Below are 24,906 nucleotides of genomic sequence, written 5' to 3' on the forward strand. Positions count from 1 at the left end.
GACCACTTTCAAGCATGCAGGAGAGCTTACGGTGGCCATGAAACTCCCCATATTGAGACACATTTTACTTCTGTCAAAAAACTGCAATTTGGATATTGTGATTTCTATCGTGTTTAGATGAATTGTTCAGCCCTTGCACGTTTTACACTTGGACTGCCAGTTTGTGTTGCACATCAGATAACCAAGGTAACAAAGCAAGCATGTTGACGCTGAATAAATACTACGGCTTACCGCAATGTTGAAAAGCTTTTGAAGGGTTTAAAATGACCACAGTGAGTCTGTTCTTTCTACAAAAAGGGCAATGAGTACTGAGCACCTATGAGCACACAGATAACCAGTGTCAACATCTAAACAAATCTGCTACTGCTGTTGATATACTGATGAACACCTTCTTATCATGAGTGAAGGAGTCATGCATAAGTACACTGTTTTCAGCTTTGGATTGCACATTAGGAGTGTGTGTGTTTCTACTGTTTGTACTCTTCTATCACAGAGGAACACACACTGTCATTGTGGAAACATTAAATGATGACATTTATTTGCAATAATGGTAACAGAACTCAGTGTGTGTAATGTTGGTCAAAAGTCAGTGGTGTCTGTGTGTGTGGGCGTGTGTTTAGTGTGATAGGATGTCAGATAAAACAATCTCAACAGAACAAAACCAAACAAAAGAAAGGTGTGGTGCGAGGGGGGACTGTGGGATGTTTCATCCAAAATGCATTCTGCGTGGACTGCCAGGTGCCGCCATTGGCTTTAATACACTGTCCACCCACCAGGACCTAAAGGGAGACACAAATACACAAAGGGCCATCACACTTCACACACATTTAAAGTCACAACTGCCAGTCGAATCAGATTAAAATACAACAGCACAGCACTGATGAAGCAGATTTTGCTCTTCGAGCTGTTTGTATATAATAACAAATGCATGTTTTGTCTTAATTTTAACTTTGATTATAGCTCATTTAGACAGTCATGTTGATGACTTATCAATTTATCTTTCTCTGTCTTTCTATTAAGCTTCCCAACACACAAATAAGCAAAGATAGAACATTTGTGAGATGTGAGGTGGTGTTCATGGACTACCTGGCGTCCTGATGACCTACTTTTACCTCAAAATCAGAACATTATTGTGTGGTGTGTGACAATGAGTGATGAAAAATGTCGCACAGACTGCGCCGAATAGCCTATAAAGTTAAATAATTCATCATTTTGTTGTGGCACAGTCGTACATTTTCTGCTGATACCAATCAACGGCCTTTAGAGGTTTATTTAAAACAGTATTACATAATTAGTATATGTATATAATTACACACAGAGCTCCCAGAAAACTATGTACCATTTTGGCCTCTAATAATCATGGTGGTGTGGTTATATACACATTTTTACAGTGTCGTCAGTGTCTGGAGAAAGTTCTGTGTGTGACTGATAGTGAAATGTTTCCATTAATAAGTCTGACCGAGTGTCTGATGGAGGAATATCAGTGTCAAAATGTAATGCAGCTTAACCTCAAAACAAATGTGATGTTGCTGCACTGAAGCAGCATCTGACATCCCTCTAACGTTCTAATGTTGGTTTGCTGTTCCTGTTGTGGGTACTAACAGACTGTGTGTGTGTGTGTGTGTGTGTGTGTGTGTGTGTGTGTGTGTGTGTGTGTGTGTGTGTGTGTGTGTGTGTGTGTGTGTGTGTGTGTGTGTGTGTGTGTGTGTGTGTGTGTGTGTGTGTGTGTGTGTGTGTGTGTGTGCTTTATTTATACCTTGGCAGGGGGAGAAAAATGCTGGCTTTGACGTGCTCTACCACAACATGAAGCATGGCCAGCTGGCAACCAAGGAGCTAGCCGAGTTTGTCCGTGAGAGGTAAGGTTTGTATGTATTTGTGAATATCTGTGTGGGAGGTGGTGCTAGTGATGGCACTCGGGTGGAGAAATACTGCATTCTTGACTCAATGTTTGGAGGGAAAGATGAGAGATTGTGCCATGGTTTGGAGAAATGGTTAGAAATTATAAATGAAGTGTTTTGGATGTCATCTCTCGCTGTATCTAACAAGATGTTCATGATTAATACTGTTTCAAAGTCGATATCGAGCACTTAACAAGTCTTTCTTTGTTAAAACTGCTTCAGGCGTCTCTCCCTGCTCTGACCTCTGACCCCTGTCCTCACCACTGTGCTACTTTTTAAGTGTACTGTCTTTCACACTCACCAGCCTGAATAGGTGTATTATCCCTGAGCTGCTTTTATCCACGTTTGCAACTGCTGCGTTGAAATAATAATAATAAAAATTTGGATACATTTTCTAAAAATTCATTCCTTTTCCCCACAGACAATGTTGACAGACTCACAGGAGTACTTTTACTGCGTGTATAGCTGTGAAGCTCTAACGGTTAAATTGTCAGTCCAAAATACTAATCGGGTCACATCTTTCTTTGATTAAAAAGTCAAAGGTACGAGCCTTTGTATATAAAAACTTTAATGTTGAAGCTAACTACATCTCCCAAGGTGCAACATCCAACAACATCCACGAATGGCAGGCAGAAGCTCATGATGACACTAAAAGCAATAGTCCGCCTCACAAGGACGTGCCTGCACATACGCTTCTACCAGCAGTGTCTCACTTTTAGGAGATTTTCCTTTCAAAACAAATCAGCTGGAGTTTTGATTTGTGAATCTGCCACTGACAGGCTCACCAGTCCCGCCTAAATGTGGGCAGTGTGTTCCTTAATTAAAATGGTCTCCTCTAAGTGGGTAGTTTGTCACATTAACTCCTCTGCCTGCTAATCAGTGATTAGCAGTGAGTAAATTGAGGGGAATAATGAAGTTCCCACAGGAGTTGGTGCTCTCACAGCTTGAGGTCCAGGCACACAGAGTGCTCTGTCAGACCAGTGATATAATCCTGACATTGATTCAGAGCGCCTGTGCACATTCCTCACAGGGGGAAATTCACTTATCTGCTTGGACAGCAGCAGACAACAAATCAGCAGTCAGGAAATGAAATAGAGGCACTGTGGGTAAAATCGTGTGTGATCCCGTGAGACGGAGGCAAGGCAATTGTGTTGATAGGTTTCCTCCATCTTTCTCTCTCTCCACTTGCCTGAAAGGTCATTTGGATGTAAAACGCAATAAGGAACACCATAACAACTCAAACACATTGTCAAGGTTTCTCAGCTGCTTCGTGATGCGTTCACAGTTCTCGGTTCTTCTCAGTTTAATGGAGATGCATCACTATTTCTTGTTAGTGGGGGGCCACAATGGACATCAGGCCGTCACTTGTGCTGAAACAATTTGACAAAACAATGAGTTCATCAAGTAGTGTGCCGACAGAAATAGTGTTTTGCAACTATTTTGATAATAGATGAATCTCTGGGCTGTTTACATTAAAAAAGTAAATGTTATAATTAAAGGAGAGGATAAGAATTGAGAATGAAAATCTTGCCAGTTTTCTTGTGATTCATTTAGAGTTCCAGTACAGTTTCAGGACTGTAGTGATTGTTTGTTTGTTTCCATCAGAGCTCCTTCTTTCTTTCTCCTCAGGGCCTACAGATGGTTATTAAAGTTTAATGCCCAGCATTGCAAAACAAGTCCATGTATCATTCAAATGTGACTTCTTTTTGCCCAGCAATGCTGAAAATGAATCTTTATCTCGCTGACTGGTAGTGGATGCCCAGAGTTTGGGCCAAAGTAAACATTAGATACATATGAGGGCATTTGCAGAGGGAATAGTGTTGGAAGAAGTGCTATTTGAGTGCATTCACCAGTCTAAAGTTTATTTGAAAGAATTTTGCATTATAAAAAATGCATGTCGCTTTCCCTGATGTGTTTCTGGTAACTTCATAAGAGAACCAAAAAGAAAGAGGCATGCGTCTGCTGACCTGCTGCACATTACTCATATACAATAGATGGGTTTAAAATGTGTGTGTCCATGATTTATCAGGAAGCCCTTATTTCGAGTTATTGTGCTGGTTATTCTCTGAAGGTTAATGTGTGTGCTTGTCTTTGCAGTGCTGCCATTGAGGAGACTTACTCCAAATCAATGAGCAAACTGGCCAAGATGGCCAGCAATGGAAGTCCACAGGGGTGAGTGCCGCCATGAAAACACAGGACGCTTCACCTTACATTTGTCCTTGTCCCCTTCACTGCCTTACAGCTGAATTCATACCATTGGAAGGTATTTGTTAATGTAATTATACATGTAATGGTCTCATGGCTTCATATGAGATATGCATGAGGACCATCTGCATCACCAAATGTCCACATTTGTGATTAAAATAATGCCCTCTCCACTATTTAGTCTGTATGGTTAAATTCATATGTTGTCTATTATCTGACAGAGTTTTATTAAAATAATAAATTTAGATACTTAACAACAACTAGTACAATTCATTTCTGTAAGTGATGACACCATCAAGCCCTTTCTTCACTCCTATGATGAGTGAAAGGATCCTGAGTGAACATGCAGTTTTCTGCCTGAGTTAGAGAGTTTTGGATGTTGTATGTGAGGACTTTCTGCATTTATGTTTTGTTAAGGCTCAGTTTGAAGTGCCTCCATGCACCAATCAGGCTGCAGCAGCCTTTGTTTGGTTTGCAGAATATGTGTTAAACAAAGCCTTGGAAAAGTCATTTTTCAAGTCCACAGTATGACACACTAAACCTGAAATGAAGAGAGTTGGACTCTTGCAGTCTCTCGTGTGCTTGATGCTTATGTATGCATTTCCTAGGACTTTTGCTCCCATGTGGGATGTGTTCAGGGTGTCTTCAGACAAACTTGCCCTCTGCCACCTCGAGCTGATGAGAAAGCTGAACGATCTCATCCGGGACGTCAACAAGTACGGAGACGAGCAGGTCAAAATTCACCGCAAGGTACATACCTCGGATTACTGCTGTCCTGACAGAAAACTGCCAGACATTTGTGCCTGTGCATGTTTCTGTGAACAGAAACTCCTGACTTGCCCTGCATTGAGCTCGTGTCATCTTGATCTAATTTATCTCACACGAAATCCAATTACTGTCTTCTCCCTTCATGGTAATTGCTGCAGTTTCCCTGAAAGCATCAAGTACAATAATGATCTGTACAGTATGTTCATGTGTTGTCTTTGCTTTGTGTGTGTGTGTGTGTGTGTGTGTGTGTGTGTGTGTGTGTGTGTGTGTGTGTGTGTGTGTGTGTGTGTGTGTGTGTGTGTGTGTGTGTGTGTGTGTGTGTGTGTGTGTGTGTGTGTGTGTGTGTGTGCGCCCAGACAAAGGAGGAGATGGCCGGGACAGTGGAGGCGGTGCAGGCGCTGCAGGTTCAGAGCAGTCACCTTCAGAAGTCAAAGGAGGGTTATCATGCCAAGTGTTTGGAGCTGGACCGGCTCAGGAAGGAGGGAGCGCCACAGAAAGAGCTGGAGAAAGTTAGCTACCACTTTCTCTGTTTTCAAGATTGTTTTACAGGAAGTTATTTGTTCAAGTTTTGAGATAGTTGTCTTAACTTTGTTTTCCTGCTGCTTGCAAACATATCACAGAGTCTACTCTATGATATTAAATCAGTGTTATCTCTCTGTTCTGCAACATAATATTAGTTTTAGTGTGAGTGAGTCAGACTTAAATGTGAGAAAATAACTTGAAAACGAATAGATAATCATAAAGCTAGATGACTATGAAATGAGCTTTTCTATAAGTGATACAATATTATTAGTAGTTCATTTAGTCCTATAGTCACGTCCAGATCTGCTCCATGTGTGTCTGAGTACATCTTGTGGACAGTCAGATGTGAACTGGACCTTGACAGACTGGATTCAGTGTCCTGCATCGACGTTGCTTAGTAAGCTCTGGGGTGTCTTTGTTATTGGCTGTGTTGACCTTGAAATCCATCAGATGCTTGTTTCTTGTGGTCCACTCTTGGGACAAGAGGAGGTTAAGGTAATTAGATTTATCCCGTCTTGATAGTTATGGAAAAGAACACTTTGTCTGTTCTGCTCTTAGGCCTCCACTCTCAAGAAATTGCTGTTCTTGTTTTGCGGGTGCAGACTAAATGCTGAATGGAGTAGTTGTAATTATGGGGCAGGACATTAGTCCCATTCACTCACTGACCTATTCATTTTATTTCAGGTTTGTGAATGAGAGTCTGTACCCGAGGGCCATTATTTTCCTTTTCCTTTGCTTTCTCACTAGGCGGAGCTGAAGTCTAAGAAAGCGGCTGAGTCATTTGCATTGTGCATCGAGAAGTACAACCGCGTGGGAGGAGAGTTTGAGCAGAAGATGAGCGAGTCCTCTCAGGTCAGCTCTGACTGCATGTGGGCCAAGGGCCACTTTTTTGCTGTCTCTCCGACCCTCTGTCGTGGTGTTTTTGAAGTATTTCGCCTTCTCTCGGGCGTTATCTTCATCTGTCTCTTTATCTCTGTGACTCACCCTCTCTGTAACCTCCCACCACTGAAGAACTCCATCTCATCCTTTCATTTATTATCCTACATCATGCCTTCCCCAAAAATGGAAACATCAACCCCACGGCTCCTAAACACCCACCCGCTCGCAAACACATGCATATCCTGCGCCCTGCTTATTACCTTAAATCGCAGCCTCCACACTTCCATGGTTACTGCTGCTGTTTCCATGGAAATCTTCAACAAACCCCAATGAGTGCGTCTGTTTTACATTTGAAATGATGACTGAAATCCGTGTGACCAATTATCTCTTGTAAAGGATTTGAGGGGGAAGATCAGGTCATGTATGAGGGGCTGTGCGGCAGAAAAACTTATCAAAAGATCAAAGAAGAAATGGAGGAGGACCAAATGAATAGCACATCAGTGAATTAGAGACCAAGGTGCTTTTTCTTACACATATAACTAGAGGAGATCACAAGACAAATTCTGGCTGCACATTACTGTTCCTTATGAGCACACCTGTCAACGCTGGGATTTAAAAATAAGGGACATTTTCTGGCGCCCCGCCCCGGGCCGTCCCACCAAACTTACCACTGTTCACATAACCCGAACATTTAGACAGGGGGACACAGTGAATCCTAAAATCACCACTTGGCCACCACTTGCTTTAAGATATCAGAGCAGCAGGGATTGGTTGAACTACTTCCTACATTTAGCGAGTACAGGCAGGTGATTTGAATCAGACACCTGGTAGAAAGTGAAATGCTGTGAACATCCCTGCATTTTCTAAATGGAAACACAGAGGGGCAGATAAATTCAGCACTTAGTTTATTTATGTGTTACTTGATGGATTTGTACACGTCACTTACACGTTGTGCTTCTGTTGTGATTTTGAGAGAGGCTGCTGGTAAGAGAGACAATTGGGATGAGAGAGTGATTACAGAAATGGACGGGAGGTAGTATAAATACAGTCATTGGTGGAGAGTGTTTCTCAGCCTCTTGGGTGCTCTTATGCTTGACAGATTTGTTGCTTCAATAAGGGAGGTCAGTAGGAGAGATGGGTAAAATACGGGAGAATGCTGGGAAAACCGGAGGGTTGACAGGTCTCCTCATGACTGTATATATCTCTGATGTCGAGCTCACACAACAGAAACAGGCTCATTTTTCTCACTTTTTGTTGGGAAACCTCTTAAATACACAGTAGTAGGACTCAAGCACAACACACCTAACCCTGTGGAAGAAGGTGAAGTTTATCTAGCACGCCTTTCACAGAGAGAGGTCACAAATGCTTCACAAGAGGAAAATAGTTGAAAATGAAACTGAAAACATTCAGATTGGAAGAGTACTTTCTTTACAGTTCACCATAAGCAGATGGATTGAAGAGTAATTTAACTTTTGAATTGACTCTAAAATCACATCTCTGCTACCACACAGTCCTCTGCTTAGTCTGTTTGCTTCACACCACAAAAAAGCATCAGATTTCAATAGACTGCGTTCACAGCAGCCCAAAAGATCCAAACTAAACAGGCAACCTTACCTGAGTTTGTTTACACTCAACAGGTTAATAGTGAAAGTATCCTAAAATACCATGTCAAGTTTCAGGAAGAAAGATCTAGAAGTGAGGGTTTGCAGTAAAACCTGGAGTAGTGGCACAGCACAGATGGGAGTGAAGTGACTTGCTGAGGCTGACAGCAGCAGGCAGAGAGTATTTTATGTTTGCTCTCTCTGCCCAGTTTTTGCCCAGTTAATTGGGGAAAGGAGCTGGCAAAACTCTGCTCACGAACTCACTTCTCGAACAAAAGCCAATGGCACTTTATCAAGACCATTCCCCTGAACCACACAGCGACAAATGAGCTGGCTGAATAAAGAGCAGGATCAAACTTAAATACGAAATCCTCTCGAATTATCGCTGGTTTAAAGACCTGGCAACCCAGAGCCTCTTCTGGTGGCTCGCTGCCTCTCTGTAGCTGAATCCTCAGATCCCATTTAAAAGCTATTTTCACTATATTACATGTAAGTGGAGTTTAAAGTTGCTGCTTTATTGGATTCCTTTTGCCTCCCCAAATCTCAGACTGTTCTGCAGAGACAATGACTCGAGAAAGAACGACTGAAACAAACAGCAACAACCACAGCAGTAAATATTAATGCACACACCAAAGACAAGCAAGCAATAACTAGAATAACACAAAACCAGACAGAAACACATAGTCAGCCTATTTATAATTAGAAATAAACAAGACATAAAATGGAACACGGCATTCTCGGATACAAATTTATGGTGTTACTGTGCTGGAAGCTGGAAAATGAGCTAACTCTCAGCATAATTAGTGGAGTTGCATTTCTTTGCTGTCTGGTAAAAAGCATCTATCTAATGTATCTACTCAGCAACTGAGAGAATCAGCTGTTTCAAAGTAGACACCACGTCAGCAAAAGGTGAACCCACAGAGAAAGCTAAGTTAACTAACAGTGGAGTTTCACGTGGTGACAGTGTTTTGTTGTTGTCCATGTTTGTGCGAGTAGAAGTTTCAGGAAATCGAGGAGGCCCACCTGCGGCAGATGAAACAGCTGATCAAAGGTTACTCCCACTCCGTTGAAGACACCCATGTTCAAGTGGGACAGGTATGCTGCAGCTCACAATGAACTCTGCTGATGACATTTTTTTTCTCTATTCTGTGTATAAGTCTTTCAGATTAAAATGACAGTATATGGGCCAGCTCAGCATGTAATAATGCTGAACTACTCCACTGAAACATAAGATGTCATTCAGCTTTTTGGTCATGCTTTATATTCAGGTATTCTGGGGGTTATTAAGGGATGGGTTATTAATTCCGGTACAATGAGTTCCTTACTTACTATCTAGTAAGTACTACTAAGTTCCTACTGCAGGAATTAGGAGATTATTAATGGAAGACTCATAGTTTCTGGCCTAGTAGTTGTAGAATATGCTCATGCAGAGTAAAGCAGTAATAAGTGCTTATAATGCACTAATAACCGTACATCCTGCTGGACTCAGTTATAATGCTAAAAAGTTAATATTTCACAATAAAAGGTTATCACACAGAGTCTTAACAACAAGAATAATTATTTCATGGCACCTTTTTTTTTTTAAATTCCATGCTTTTTGAAAGAGCAAATAATCATTGTGTTCTGGTCTGCGGCAGGTTCATGAGGAATTCAAGCAGAACGTGGAAAACATCGGCATCGATAACCTCATCCAGAAATTTGCCGAACAGAAGGGCACGGGCAAAGACAGGCCAGGTACAGGCGGCTCAGCGGGAGTGACATAAAAGCATTAACACACAACATGAACACCTTGCAAACAACAGAAATATGATAACACCCACGCTCAGTATAGTATTGAGGAGGCAGAAGAATTCCCAGTGACAAAATACAACAGCGAGCGAGGGGTTCAGCTCCTTGTTTGTGCCTCTGTGCATATATTTGTGTGTGTGTTTTCTGAGTGTGTTTTGTTCTTCTCAAACTGCCTTTTTCTGCAGCTCCAGTTGGTTTTGAGGAGTACATGACAGCTTTGGCACCTGAAGGGGGGAAGAAGAGTCGAGCAAAAGCCTTCAGGATCCCTGGCCTGGGCAAAAGAGACAAGGAGCCAGACTCTACGTGAGTGCACACACAAACACACAAAAGCGCACACACACAGGAAAAAGGAAACATCCTGTTCTCCACAAGCCCTGATCTTCTGACACTGAATCTTTATCTTTGTCCTTTGCTTCTGGCTTCAGTCTTAGTTACTTCTGAATTATGGAGTAATTCAAAGTGTGTGTGTGTGTTTTTTGTGTTTGCAGAGACTCTGCGGTGACGGAGGCACTGGTGAGTATCAGATACAAGTCCCACCCAAACAATGCAGCTCCAAAACTACTGACTCAATCATCAGTCCAGTCTGACGTCTAAAGCTGCAGTTATCCGTGCAGACGTCACTGCAAGAAGACTTTTTGAAGGATGAAAGGAGAATTGTGTGTGTGTGTGTGTGTGTGTGTGTGTGTGTGTGTGTGTGTGTGTGTGTGTGTGTGTGTGTGTGTGTGTGTGTGTGTGTGTGTGTGTGTGTGTGTGTGTGTGTGTTTGTTTGTTTGTGAAAAGAGGGTGAGTGGGAAATCAGAGTGTGATAATGACATGAGTGGCGGTGTGGGGTTTCCCAGGTTTATTCTTGTACTTCTGAGAAGAGGTTTCTGAGATAGTTTGGCAGCCAGAGGGGAAGTGTGTAACTTCATGAGATGGTGTGTTTGTGTGTGCCCGCCTGTGTGCAAGTGGTGTATGAGAGAGAGAGAGAGAGAGAGAGAGAGAGAGAGAGAGAGAGAGAGAGAGAGAGAGAGAGAGAGAGAGAGAGAGAGAGAGAGAGAGAGAGAGAGAGAGAGAGAGAGAGAGAGAGAGAGAGAGAGAGAGAGAGAGAGAGTGTGTGCGCACGGCCAGAAAGCTATGTAACAGACTCATGTGGAAGTAGAGAGTAAATATCAGATCACAGAGCCACTGGTGCTGCTATTTTACACTTTGAAGGGCATTAAGTTTCTGACTGTAGTGTGACAGGTATTAGTAATGTGTGCAGAGGTCACTTGCATAAGAGCACACCTGCACTGACACAGTCCATTCACCTTCGAGACTGGACAATATGATCGTAATTATTCAAAGGAAAGCAAGTTGGAGAAGTTACTGTCAAAGTGTTACTTTCACAGAAATAACTGTAGAAGTACGAGCAGGGTCATGTATTATGGTTTGTAATAATAAAACTGTCTGCTGTAGCCTCAGCAAATCTATTGTCTGTGGTGATGTTCTCTTATCTTATGATTGCTTTTCACTCGCATGTCTCAAGCAGCAGACGCACTGTCATTTTAATCAATGCAGCTGTCCTCACCGGCTCCATGCAGGCTCACATTTCACTTACACCTCACAGGCGAAACCGTTACCTGAAGCGTTTGTTTACGCTTCCAAGCGTAAATTGTTCACTGGTGAAAAAGGCACTGAATAAATATATTTATCTACATTTTGCAACTGAGTTGGAGCAGAGTGCGTTGCTCTCTGGACAGAGACACCCACACACACACACACACACACACACACACACACACACACACACACACACACACCTTTGACATCTAGCAGACAAACTGTGTCATCTCTTTGGAGTCGTATTTCTGGCCACTTGATGAATAGAAATGCAGTGTTCACTCTGCTTTGACCAACATCTGGCTATTTCGACGTCGATCTTACACTTTCTTCACCAGCTGGGCGCTAACTTTATCTGTCTGATGTTTGAGCTGACATAAGCATAAGGCGGCTTTATCCGAGCTTTTTTTTTTTTCCCCGCTGAGAACAACTTAATGAGAACGGTCAGAGCGAATCAGATAGAGAACTGAAGAACTGCTGAGTTTGGTGATTCTGTCGGTTTGTCTCACAGAACGACACCTTTACATTACACAGCCATTTGAAGACTGCAGTAAGAGCTTTTTTGGGACACTTGTGGTCAGCAGAAACACGTTCTGAACAAAGCACAGACATATTATCACCTTTGATATGGTGAGCAGTTGCTTATTTTACACATCCAGTGGTTACAGAGCAATATGTCATCCCTTTAGAGTCGTGTCTCTGGCCACCTGATCAGTGTAAGTCCATCATTCGCTCTCTTTCAGCTCTGTTTTTGGTCTCTACCACCTTAACTGTGTCTCTCTGCGGTTATAATGAATGTGACATTTATAGTCTAATCACACCATTATGTATTAATGAATCAGTATGACTAAATCACTATGATCTGATGAATAAAAAGCCAGTGGCTACAGTTACACTTGTCATGCTTTGTTTACTGAAATCAGATCTCATCAGATACCATCTGCATGTGTCCACACTCATTCTAAAAATAGCTGTTCCACTTTGGCTGGTTTGTAAGTCTGGCCTTCCTCGTGTCTCTTATTTTGAAGATCATATGACTACAGCAACAAACAGCTGACATGCGTCTGCACATCCTGGCCTGATGAAGTGACTTAAAGTAAACTGAAAGCACACCACGTGCTTTGTTTGACCTGTTGGTAAGAACACGTTTAGCGTGCAGCAGCTGTAGCACTTGTGCCTTTAACATTTGAAGGGTCCGTTTCATCACTCACACACTCCCATAGAAAGCTCTCAGTAGAACATGGAGGCTGCAGTGCTGAGTTACACAGCATGACAAAGCATGTGTGTGTGTGTGTGTGTGTGTGTGTGTGTGTGTGTGTGTGTGTGTGTGTGTGTGTGTGTGAGATATGTGGCTGAAGAGCCATTTGTCTGTGTGTTGCTGACCCAGCTGGTGTCTGAATCTCTTTCTTTGTCCCCGTGTGTGTGTGTGTGTGTGTGTGTGTGTGTGTGTGTGTGTGTGTGTGTAGAATTCACCCCTGGAAGTTGACGATGAGGGATTTGTCATCCGAGCGGACAGCACACAGAATGATATCCTTTTTCTGCTCACAAATGTTCAGCAGGATAACTCACACCATTAAATTGTGTTGCAACTTTGAACTTTTGTCCCTTTAATCAATAAACGGGATAAACATTATTGGAGTAATATATCGTAAATATCATCATAAAGATGTCTGAAGGAAACCACAAACTTGCCAGACAGACACAGTCTGCATCAAATTAAACCTTATGCGACCGCTGATTAGACTCTAGAGAGGCCCCTAACTGAGATGGAGACGTTTTTAAAGAGTGTAATGAGAAGGTCAGAGGTGGGGTTAACCAATTTGTCCATAGAACGCCTTCATTCATGGCCTCATTAACTGTAGAGCCCGACGATTATCAAGATTATTATCCTGTTTGTTAGCACAGATGACTAAACGAACCCCCCTTGTGTAAAGCAGGCGAGCTAAATGTGCCATCCAACGGTGTGAAATATGAACGAATCGTCCCCCTAAACTCCATGGCCTGACTTTTGAGCCCTGATCCATTTATCAGTGGTCGCTCTCGGTCCTGACAGCACTGAGATGACAACTCTTCCTGACTTTGTCTCGCCCCCATCGAACCGCCGCCTGCTTAGAATAGACAGCTTGCATTCATCATAGGCCCTCACGCTGCATATGTCCTGCAGTTTCTCTGAGTCTCATGAGCACGAGGCACAAACACAGCACACAGTGGATGACACAACACGTCCACGTGCAGCAGAGTGCAAAGAAAGAGGAAGGGGAGGTGGCTTTGGTTGGGGGTGCTGGTGCGGCAGGAAGCAACAGTTTGACTGTTTTACGCTTTGCAGCCCTCACCTCCAACACGCTCTGCGGTGCTTCTGGCTCACTTTGTGTTTTGTGTCTGCACTCTGCTTGCATGCATTCTTTTCTCCAATGTCCTGATTTCATATTGCAGCGAATCAAAATGTCTTCGCTCTTCAAGGAAGTCGCAGCATTTGTCCAAATAGTAATATTCACCAGTTGAGCAGGGGTAATAAAACACAACACCCAGTGGCTTGAAATGTAATCATTTCAAAATGAAATAGTCACTAGTAGTGGTAGTAGTAATCGGAACTTCCTCCAGATTATACAATAAAATAATGTCTGTGTTGAAATAATATAGATTATTATGTAGTTAAGAGTTTTGTAATGCTCTTCCTCTTCACTACATCCTACTTGCATACAAGATATGATGATTGTGCTTCACTTCACACATAAGATACAGTATTTCAGTCCCTTTAAAGTTCAGTTATCACCTGGAACACACTTAGCTCTCAGCAATACAGTACTGTGATTGTGGAACATCACAGTAAACCATAATTTAAACTACTACACAGTAACAGACACTCATTGTAACTTTTTGCATTGCTGAGAGAATTCAACATCACAAAGAGGATTTCCAAAAGGACAATAAACTAAACGGACATTTTGACTAATCAAAAGCAACAACAGTTATTTTCTTTAGCCTTTTCTTTAATGGCTTACGTTTGAAAAATACGAATGTAGTGCTCAAGTCATCAGCAATTATGTTGCAAAGCTGCTCACCTTTTGTAATGCTGTTAAGATTCAAAGTAGGATTTGTTGTTGTACGAACTAAATTGTATTCCTTCAGCGCTGCTGTGAGCACCGTAAGAATAGATGCAATAAAAACGACAAAAACACATATGAAGACGGTAGAGTTCAAGTTCAACATGTAGTGCCCGGTAAAACTTTTTAATGCAAAGAAATGTGTGAAAATAATGTTGAAAAATAAAAATGAAATTAGGAGGAGTGCTTGCAAACACATTGCACTGAGCTTGTGATCTATAAGCTTAATATGAAGCACTGACACTTGTACTAATATTAGGTGGCTGAATGTAAGTTTAACACTTAATTTAACTTCAACTCATTTTGGTGAGAGAGTGTGTGTGTGCGTGCGTGTGTGTGTGCGTGCGTGTGTGTGTGTGTGTGTGTGTGTGTGTGTGTGTGTGTGTGTGTGTGTGTGTTTACACTGTGAGTTTGTTCTCCTTGACCGTCCTCTCCGTCTGCACGCCTCTCTGAGGAGAAGGAGAACAACTTTTACTCTAGTGACTCGGACTTCGATGACGAGGAGCCCAAGAAGTTCCACATCCAGATCCGACCGGTTGCCAGCAGCAATCGCAGCAACTCCGCCGCCACGGAGAAAGAGCTGAAGGCCACCGTCGGGGCGCTCACTCTGCCGCCCAACAGAGGGGGACGCCAACAGGTTAGCTTGTCTTCGTTTCGGGTTTTCTGTCATGTTCTGTATGTTTTTCAGGATAGATATAGAGGAGTAAGTGGACCTCACTTTGAGAATATTTACTGTCCAAATGTCCAAAAACTATTAAAAGCACGTCACTGCTCCATTGGGAGACATGTTCCTTTATCACAAATAAAGAAGCTAAACAGATAAACACAAATATCACATGTTCCTTATTCTACTGATGTAAAAACTCACCAGAGCACCAAACACCTGTTAATCTGCAGCTGAAAGTAGGCCCGAACAAGCTCTATGTGCTCCTGTGTGGCTAAGTAAAAACCAGTGTCCAGCTGCTTTAAGAAATTACTTCCTCATCTTCGTCAGTAGGAACCAGTGGGCTTGAAGCGGCAGGGTTGGAGAATGTGATTCATTCATTGCTGCTGTTGGTCTTTTTATGGAATTTTTTTTGATAGTATGAAAAATCTGGAATAACATCCTTTTCTTTTACACGCGTCCGCTGTATTGATCACATCTGTCCCCCTCTCTTGACTTTCAGGTGTCAATCAAGCGGCATCTCTCCAGTGAGTTCATTGCGTAATTTTCAGTGCTCGTTAATGTGCAGCAAAACTCTGTGTAATGCATCTTAACATACAGACTTTTGAAAGCTGTGCTCGTCTTTCGTGTCTCTGCAGGAAACTCGAGTAAGGCGGGAGGTCGCTCAGAGGAGGGCGAGGCTGCCTCCCACAGAGGTGAGACTTTTATATCAATCTGTACTGCAACAGCAAGATTTGATTGGTCGATGATTTTCGATCATCCAGCGTTGTTGTTGCAGTTCAAAAAAGGCTAAAAATCATTCCCCACACATGCTCACACTCAGCCATATTTGTAGGTTTAGGGTCATTATTCCATCTCTCCACCTCCAGCACATTTAGCCCCTGTTTTTCTCTCCAGACAAGAAATATCCTCATTGGCTGACCTTGCATGAACAACCACCCTCATTAGTCACACCCGAGCCCTCTGCCTGTGCTCCGCAGAATGTTTTATCCCCGGCAGGTTCGTTAGCTGCCAGTAGGTTAGCCTGGAGTGGGAGGCGACGACCTGCTGCTTCACAGTGGTGTGGAGTCTCTCCCTTAAATCCAGAGGTGGCAGGATTAACGATGAGCGTCTGATTAAAGTCAGTTGCTCTGCTGTGACAGCAGCGGTGGCTGGAGCCTAGTGAGACCGGGCTAATTGCTGGTATTTGTCAGAGCGAAGGTAAAGACTGATGGGTTTTCCCCTCATGTCGTCCTGTCTCACTCGATGTCAGCCTCCTCTCTGCGATGAAGATCGCCATGCTGGTTAGTCCTGAAATAGAGAACACACTCTCATTGTGTGTGTGTGTGTGTGTGTGTGTGTGTGTGTGTGTGTGTGTGTGTGTGTGTGTGTGTGTGTGTGTGTGTGTGTGTGTTGTGTCTTTGCAGATGGAGAGCAGGAGGGCCTGCGCAGGTCCACCTCCAGTCCTGATCACAGCAGGTAAGATGTCTCCGCCCTTCTATCTGATACATGTCTTTGAGCGGTGCAGAGAGAGAGCGCTGACAGCAGCAGTTTGAAGCTCTTCAGGTTCCCTCCTATTCTTCCACTGTCACCGTGCTTATGTTGTTTTCTTCCACCTGCCACACCTTTGTCTGCGGCACACTGACATTTTCTCTTACTTGTTTTTAAAGAGGACCAAAAGAAAAAGACCTTGCGGTAGATGCAGTGTATTGTCAAAAGTATGTAGACACCTAAACGTGATCTTATTCTAAAACGATGGCGTTAATCTGCTGCAGTAACAACCACCGCTCTACTGGGAAGACTTTCCACAAGGTTCTGCTCCCATCCAGCCTGAGAGCGTGAGAGCGTTTCAGCACTGATGTTTGGTGATGAGGCCTGACTTGATCTGATTGTTGGTTTTTCAAAGTTCCAAATTCCAATTGGTTTGTTGACATTTCTGCAATGTTCAGAAAAGAAAATAATGGGCGGTGATTTAAAATGTACAGTTACAGAGTTTTCAGAGTCACTCAGAGGGAAAAACACTTCCTGCACATGACGTTATGTCTTTTTAAACTCCTTCAGGCTTTGATTGCTGTTTTATCCCCATTCTGCGCTGTTTGTTTTTCTTCCCACATCCTTCACGATCCCCAGTTTCCTCTTCTCTCACTACACCCACACCTCCATTCTCACTTTCCTTCCCTTTATTACCTCTCCTCCTCACCCCTCCTTCAATCACTCCTCCGCTCTCCCTGATTTTATTGCTCTTTCCCTCCTCGTCCTTCATCAGGTTGAGCTCGACGGCGTCGGGTTCAGACAGTCTCTTTGGACCACCGTTGGAGTCGGCATTCAAATCCAAAAGCTTTGATGGTCGGGAGCAGCTCAGAGAGCAGAGCGCTTTTGGTCCGTCTGAATGTAAGAGTTCCTCTCCCAACAGCTCTTTTTGTTAAGACTTTTTGATGGAAATAAACACCATCACTATCAGACGAGTCAGAGTGACGACTTGAGGACTTGTCTCACTAATGATTAAGTTGCAACATAAATCCAGCAGGTCTGTAGGTTGTCCAGGTGTGTGGTCAGTGCATCAGATTCACTCACTTCTCCTGATGATGATTTGGATTTTCGCTGGTTTGTGCTGACACTTTTTTATTAAGTAGAGAAAATAAATAACACAAACAAGAGGCAAAGACACACAAGCTTGTTCCAAAGAGGGAAGCTTGATTTCCATCCTCTCAAAATATCCTTTTTTCTTAAATAGCCCTTTCGCTTTCAGAACAACCTAAAACATCAAGTTCACAGTCTGTCAATGAAATATTTCCTCCCCAACTTTTCAAATGTGAGGCCAAGTCCAGAAAAGATGACATTTGTCACAAATAGCTGAAAGCGATGGGAAATATGGTCTTTGAAAAATGAGTTTAAAGTGTAACAGCTGAAGTCTACACATCCCTAAAAGTTCATCAGATAACTCAGAACCAATTTCCTTCCTCCAAGCCTCCCAGAGATGAGTGGAGTAGGTGGGCGGTGTAAAGGTATCTACAGATTGGGATCAGATGATCAGAGGAAGGGACTTGAGAGTCACAGCCATAGAAAGTGTGTTTGCAGGGGAAATGTGTCAAACTGAGCAGGAGACTGTTAAACAAAATGTCTGACCAGCCTACGTTTGAATGAGTTTTTTGGTGTTGGTGACCTGATTTCCTGCGCTGCATTGATATCCTGTATTGTCTGTACTGTGTGTGTCAGATGCTGCCTTCTCGTCTGACTCGTCCTCTCCGGAGAACGTGGAAGACTCTGGCCTGGACTCACCTTCCCATCAGCCCCTTGGGCCCTCCCCAGAACCGGTGGGTTGGGCAGCCTGGCCTCCCCTGTCGCAGAGTAAAGAACAGACGCACACACTGGGACGGCCTGCGGACCCTTTCCTCTCTGCTTTCCGTGACCCCTCCCCTGGTCGGGGTCCTCACCTGCAGGACGACCCTGCCAGCGTCTGGTCCGTCGCCCTGTCACGTCCCTCTCGTCTCCCCCCAGATATGGACCCCTCATCCATGCGGTTCCCTGCTTTCTCCCAGTCCCTCCCTCCACCGGAGATGGAGTCGTCGGTGTGGAACTGCAAACACATTCCCCCTGAGGACCCCTTCCTCGCTGCGTTTGAGAGGACAGTCACCCAGGAGACATTAAACCTGTCTGACGCCTGGGCGCGCCCGCCACCTCGCCCGGCCCAGGAGGGCAGGGGGACGGAGGTGCGACCGGATCCATTCTCTATGACTCTCACTGACACCAAGACACTCCCAACCTCCTCCTCCTCCTCCTCCTCTTCATCCTCCTCTAATCGTAAAGACAGAGACAGGAAACGAGACCGTAGCCTTCCGCCTCCTGTTTCCTCTGATGACCCGTTTGCGATCACAATGATTGGCAGCCCAACGCACCAGTCGACGCTGGCTGCAGCAGCTGGGTTGATCCCTCCACACAGCAGCAGCAGCAGCGGCAGCAGCAGCAGCGGCGGTGGCGTTGGCTCTACCAGTAGCAGTAGGCTAGGACTCGATGCTAACTCAAGCTCTTTGCCCTCAGTCCAGCCCAAGAAGGAGCTGATGCACTGGAACTCTGTCCACAACCCGTTTAGTGAAGGGGTCTCCGGAGCACCGAGCAGCTCCAGAACGCAGGAGGGAGGAGGAAAAGGAGATGGAGGAGGAGAGAGGAGAAAAAACCGATCATCAGAAAGTGAGCCGCGCAGGAACGCCCCGCCACTCACGAGGCATTCAGGACCACAGGAGGATCTGTGTTTTTCCACAGACAAAGATCAAGACTGCCTGGATCTGAACACTCAGATGTCATGCAGCAGCGGCTCTCACAAGGGTACCAATTTCTTTTTTTCTTTTTTTTTTCATTTAAGTTTTTACTGAGGTTAGTTCATGGCAGCAACTTGATCAATTCAGGGCTACAAGAGTAGACATTATTGCTTAACACCTGGCATAGAAAATAAAGTAATGAAAATAAACTCCATAGAAAACAATATGATGATAGGATGAATGACGCAGTGTGTTTGGTATTTGGGATCTGCCCTTAATAAACAGAAATCAGGAGCAAAAAGCTGAATTAAACCATCCACCCATTCATAATGCTCATAACTTTCACCCTGAACAGTTAAATTCAGGTTCCTGCCTCCTTTCTGCACTTCATCGCTTTAATTGTGTGGAGCAGTTTTCTAATGGAAACACACCTCTGCATGGAGACAGCCTTTTTAATAAGCAAACATGAAGCCTAATCCTTCCATCAGGGACCCGCCTAATCAGTCCTTCATTAAAGCTGTTCAGCTGAAAGGATTTTCTCGTTTTGTTTGGTAATTAGTCAGCTGAGGATCTCTTATTCATGTGCTGTCAGGCTGAGGATGACGGCTGGTTTTAAAGCTGAAATGATGACTTGATTAATTAGTCAGTCGACGGAAAATTTATCTGCAACTCTGCTGACGATTGATTCATCATTTTAGTCAGTTTTCAAGCAGAAACATTATCTGGTTCAACCTTCATAGATGTGACCGCTGCTTTTCTCTGTGTTATGTGATGGCAAACTGAATGATTTTTTTCGGCCGTTGATCCCTTGCAGTCACTTTATTAACCACCTTCAGCAGGTACAATTCATGTCATATTATGAGAAATTCGTACAAAAGAGTGAAACGTTTCCTTCTCGTCTCTTTGAAGCCATCCAGATGCTAAATCCCTCAATTAAATCGTGCAAATGAAATGTTATGAGGTTTCCTGCCAGCTTGTTTTGGCAGCGTGTCTTGTTCAGCCTGTCTCCAGCTCTTCTGAACACAGATTTGTAGAGGATGTCTGTCTCTTACGGTCTGTGTCTGCGCCTGTGTCTTTGTAAGGGACCAAGCATAACTTCAGACAGGACACAGGCGATGTGGTCGCAGCTGCTCCTCCGAGAGCGACCCGGGCCAAGAGGACTTCAGGCCGGCTCAGTGGCTGTGAGAGAGTGAGTATGGGTCGGGAGTTAGCAGCTCAGCTAATTACGAGATCGTATTCTGTTATGTTTTTTGCCTTTTTATAACTTTATTTATGTGCGGCATGGTGGAGCAGCAGGTAGTGCACGTGCCTCACAGCAAGAAGGTCGTCGGTTCGATCCCCGGGTCGGGCGGGGGCCCTTCTCTGTGAAGTTTGCATGTTCTTCCCGTGCATGCGTGGGTTCTCCCCAGGCACTCCAGCTTCCTCCCACAGACCAAAAACATGCTCATTAGGTTAATTGGTGACTTAATTGTCCTTAGGTGTGAGTGTGAGTGTGAATGGTTGTATGTCTTTTTGTGTTGCCCTGCGATTGACTGGCGACCGGTTCAGGGTGTACCCCGCCTCTCGCCCGTTGACAGCTGGGATAGGCTCCAGCCCCCCGCAACCCCGAAAGGGATGGTCAGGTATAGACAATGGATGGATGGAACTTTATTTGCATATCATTCAGTATCCCTAGTACTCTATCGTATTATTTAGATATTTATTCATTTAGAAGTGATGACAGTTACTCCTTCGTGTAAATGTTGGACAGGGTAGGGGCATTATCTGTGAGGAAATAGCACCAATACTGAGCCAGCTTTGTCCCTGTGCGTTCCAGTCTCGGTCTCTGTGCTCCTCCCCGCTGCCGGAGCCCAGCCCTTCCCTCACCTCCTCCTCCTCCTCCAGCCCCAGCGAGTGGGGGCCTCAGGCCAGAGACAACGAGTGGGGGGGCCAGAACCGAGCACCCAGTCCTGCCCGAGCAGGCCAGGCATCACCGCTGCCCTACCAGCACCAGGATCACCAGCAAAGACAATGTACGCCTCAGATACACAGCACTCACAGGAATCATTTGATATGTTAATGTAAATAATGTTAAATTCAGCCGTTGCCTGTTGATCTTATGGGATTTTTTTTTTTTAACTTATTTCTCATTGTTTCTTACTGTTGCACCATCCCCTCTGCTGCCCCTGCTGTGGCATCAATAAAGGATGACCTTATCTTAACAGCATGACTCAAAACTATCCCATTTGTTTTCTGCAGTGCACCTGTCGCGAGGTCCAAGTCCCATCTCCCTCAGCACACAGGAGGCCTGGCCAGTGGCAGCAGCCATAACAGAATATATTAATGCTTATTTCAAAGGCGGACAGCACAACCGGTCAGTGTGATGCTGCTTTCTATGAGAAATGACAGGAAATGAATCTTACACGTTCTCTCAGGGCCAACCGAGTTAACAAGATTCATTTTAACTCTGTTTGTGTGTTTCCGTCTTTCTCCAGATGTCTGGTGAAGATCACAGGCGACCTGACGATGTCCTTCCCTGCAGGCATCACCCGGATATTCACAGCCAACCCCAACGTTCCTGTGCTCAGCTTCAGACTGCTCAACATCTCAAGGATCGATAACTTCCTGCCAAACCAAAAGCTGCTCTACAGGTTGGCTGCCTGTGCGTTTTGAATCACAGCTGTGTTTTTGACTTAATGCGGTCGTCATCATCCTGTCTCTGCGTCTCTGCAGCGATCCGTCTCAGAGTGACCCGGACACCAGAGACTTCTGGTTCAACATGCAGGCTCTGCAGCTGTACCTGCAGAGAGAAGCTGAGCTCAACCCTCAGGCCTCGTACTACAACGTTGGCCTGCTCAAATATCAGGTCAGCGGTGAAAATCACCCACCGCTACTCGTGTTTTCTGACCCTGCTTATCAGTCCCACAGTTTAATTCAGTCAGTCGTATGTGACCTTAAGACGACACCAACTTCCTCTGGGCTCATTAACGTCTGCATTGTTTCCTCAGGTGTCGTCTCAGGACCCGGGTCGGGCTCCCCTCCTGCTGTCTGCAGAGTGTCAGCGCAGCGGCACAGTGACCCGGGTATCCCTGGATTACCACTGTTGCCCCGCCACCGCACCCTCCACTCAGCTCACCGCTGTCCAGGTGCTGCTGCCATTGGACCACACTGCCACAGACCTGCAGTGCCAGCCGCCCGCCTCCTGGTGAGCAGCGATTTCAATTTAAAACCAACACAAAGCAACAGTTCAGAAGACCTCATGGAGGAGTAATTAATGCAGATTAATTTTCTGTTAATTATCTCATTGTTTAGTTGACTGATTGTTTCCGCTTCAGTATACTGTCAATGGATCCAATCAAATTAACAGACTAGTGCTGATGCCTCAGTCAGTTAATCAATTAGTCAAACGAGGAAGGTTAACAGTCTCAATATCACATGAATCAATTATCCCATTTATCAAGCAACAGGACTCCTCAGCCAGGTCAGCAGCTTCGAACTAAATGCTAACACGCTCACAATAATGACTAACATGTTTTTATTAGTTTAGCGTGTTAGCGCTGATAATTAGCACTAAATACAAAGTACAGCTGAGGCTGAAGGGAATGTTGTTAGTTTTGCGGGTATTTAGTCAAGTGAACAAATTAGAATGACCTGATGGTGGCGCTAGAGGATCATCACAGTGATTACAGTTCATCCAGAGGGGACAGGAACGCTTGCACCAAATTTCATGGCAATCCCTCCAACAGCTGCAGCTCAAAACCACAAATGTGAACCTCATGGATGGAGGAGAGGAGAAAGGGTGGAGGCGAACAAGCAGGTTGGGCCTCACTGATCGTTTATTTGCCTCTGCAGGAACACTGAGGAAAGACGGCTGCTGTGGAAGCTCCCCAACCTCTCCCCGACCAATCACAGCAAAGGTCAGAACTCTGCAGCTGCTCCTTTCTTTCTTTCTTTCTTTCTTTCTTTCTTTCTTTCTTTCTTTCTTTCTTTCTTTCTTTCTTTCTTTCTTCATTGAACAACGAAAGTTTAATAAGGAAATGTTGTTTTCTGGGAAGCAAACAGAGACAAACTCACTATCTGTCTATCTCACAGCCTGTTTCGTGTCTGACATTTGCCTTCTACTTAAAATTAGTACCAGGATTTTCTACTTCATCGGCTCCTCGGCGAGTTCGCGTCTCCACACTGTGTCATACAAATGCGGAGATGAGTAATTAAGAGTTACATGAAGACATCTCTGCACTCCACATCCTTCCAAAGCCAACATCTGTAGGTGTATCATTACCTTTTAACAGCAGCATTAGCATTTGAACGTGGCAGCCGCTGTCATCGGCATGGTGGAGGTGAGCGAAATGAGCCAGTGGAGGTGCTCGTGAATGCTGAACACGGTCAGTTCAAGTTGATTGTTGCGCTTATTTCACGATCTGAATGGTGCACAGATAAGAGACGGTGTATAAGAGAGGCTTTTGTGGCTCTAATTTAAGCCTTAGAATTATATCAAAATGGAGCTCGAGGTTTCCTTCACCTGTCTTTGTACAGAGACTCCCACGTTTCCTCTTTTTATTTTATTCTTTTTTTCCCCTCTAATGATATATTATTAGCTCAGTGTGAAGCTGCACACTCGGAGAACAGAGTAAAAGAGACTATTCATAGGATGGGATGTTGAAGGCTGAAAGCGTTTATAGTTGGGAGACTTCTCTGGTGCATGAGCCTGTGACAAAGAATAGAAAGGTCGCCGTAACTCCTCCCTGCCCTTTCTCAAAATACTGTTTTCCTGCGTTTGTTTATCACTCAAATGTTGAAAGTGCTGCTTTACATGAACGTCTGCCAGTGCTGAGTCAGTAATTGACCGCTGACTCTTGCTTGACTGCTGATTTGCAGGTGAGAAGACTTCAGTGTAAAATCTGTCTGCAAAGGTTTTGTGACTTTTTTCTGTCAGTCTTCCACTGGTTGTATAGAAATTAGTGCTGTCAAAAATATCGCATTATTAAAACATTAACGCTAATCAATTTTAACGACATCATTTTTTTTATTGCGTGATTAACGTTCTTTGTGACCCAGTGAACTTGTAGTTTTTTATAAGCTGTGGCCACTGCTAGTAAGGTTACAAAAACTACAGGATCCGATTGTAAACCGGAAACAAAACAATAGACACACCCCTCGCATGTTTTGGTCTCGCCTGCTTGCTAGCTGTGAAAGTGTAGGCGGATGTCAGGCGCGAAACGCTGAAATGGATGCGAACAAGATTCTGAATAGAAAGTTTAGTTTCAAAAAGTTGCCAGATGAGTCGACTGACAAGACCAAAGTTTGGACAGAGGCATATGGATACCGCAACTAAAAACAAGCTTACTGCAGCCATAGCCAAGTAATGTTCATTCTTTCTGGAGAGAAATAAGAGGCTGGGTTGATAAGCCTCTGGTGAATAAACAGAAGAGCGTCATAGTCTGACTGCTTGTATGTTCAGAGGAAACTTAAGAAAGGAAAGTTTCAGTCATGGTTTAACTGCACTATAGACTGAGTCCTAGTTTACAATGATGTGCACTTTGTAAGTTTATCTTTTATCACCCTGTTTTGATCCCTTAGAAAGGGTTGATGAAGGGGCTTTTTTGTAACCAAGTATTTATTTTTTGGTCATCTGTTTATTGACAGTGTTAAATTGTGTGAGATTTGATTCATTCAAATGTG

The 24,906-nt window shown here is 44.1% G+C and overlaps 1 protein-coding gene across 1 annotated transcript in view; it reads left to right on the top strand.

Annotated features, from left to right (window-relative positions):
• fcho1 (FCH and mu domain containing endocytic adaptor 1) overlaps positions 1 to 24,906 on the top strand; it is a 55,540-nt gene that overhangs the window by 28,477 nt on the left and 2,157 nt on the right. Inside the window, exons 3-25 of the mRNA XM_070960547.1 lie at positions 1,765 to 1,856; positions 3,996 to 4,070; positions 4,712 to 4,853; positions 5,228 to 5,380; positions 6,141 to 6,245; positions 8,870 to 8,968; positions 9,511 to 9,607; positions 9,847 to 9,964; positions 10,150 to 10,174; positions 12,709 to 12,769; positions 14,790 to 14,983; positions 15,513 to 15,537; positions 15,649 to 15,705; positions 16,417 to 16,468; positions 17,256 to 17,380; positions 18,206 to 19,312; positions 20,328 to 20,434; positions 21,062 to 21,257; positions 21,484 to 21,598; positions 21,720 to 21,875; positions 21,958 to 22,090; positions 22,233 to 22,429; positions 23,077 to 23,141. Coding sequence (XP_070816648.1) covers positions 1,765 to 1,856; positions 3,996 to 4,070; positions 4,712 to 4,853; positions 5,228 to 5,380; positions 6,141 to 6,245; positions 8,870 to 8,968; positions 9,511 to 9,607; positions 9,847 to 9,964; positions 10,150 to 10,174; positions 12,709 to 12,769; positions 14,790 to 14,983; positions 15,513 to 15,537; positions 15,649 to 15,705; positions 16,417 to 16,468; positions 17,256 to 17,380; positions 18,206 to 19,312; positions 20,328 to 20,434; positions 21,062 to 21,257; positions 21,484 to 21,598; positions 21,720 to 21,875; positions 21,958 to 22,090; positions 22,233 to 22,429; positions 23,077 to 23,141 — 3,496 coding nt within the window. The remainder of the gene's footprint in view (positions 1 to 1,764; positions 1,857 to 3,995; positions 4,071 to 4,711; positions 4,854 to 5,227; positions 5,381 to 6,140; positions 6,246 to 8,869; positions 8,969 to 9,510; positions 9,608 to 9,846; positions 9,965 to 10,149; positions 10,175 to 12,708; positions 12,770 to 14,789; positions 14,984 to 15,512; positions 15,538 to 15,648; positions 15,706 to 16,416; positions 16,469 to 17,255; positions 17,381 to 18,205; positions 19,313 to 20,327; positions 20,435 to 21,061; positions 21,258 to 21,483; positions 21,599 to 21,719; positions 21,876 to 21,957; positions 22,091 to 22,232; positions 22,430 to 23,076; positions 23,142 to 24,906) is intronic.

This window comes from Chaetodon trifascialis, chromosome 4, assembly GCF_039877785.1.
Source record: "Chaetodon trifascialis isolate fChaTrf1 chromosome 4, fChaTrf1.hap1, whole genome shotgun sequence".
In the NCBI taxonomy this organism is placed as follows: domain Eukaryota; kingdom Metazoa; phylum Chordata; class Actinopteri; order Chaetodontiformes; family Chaetodontidae; genus Chaetodon; species Chaetodon trifascialis.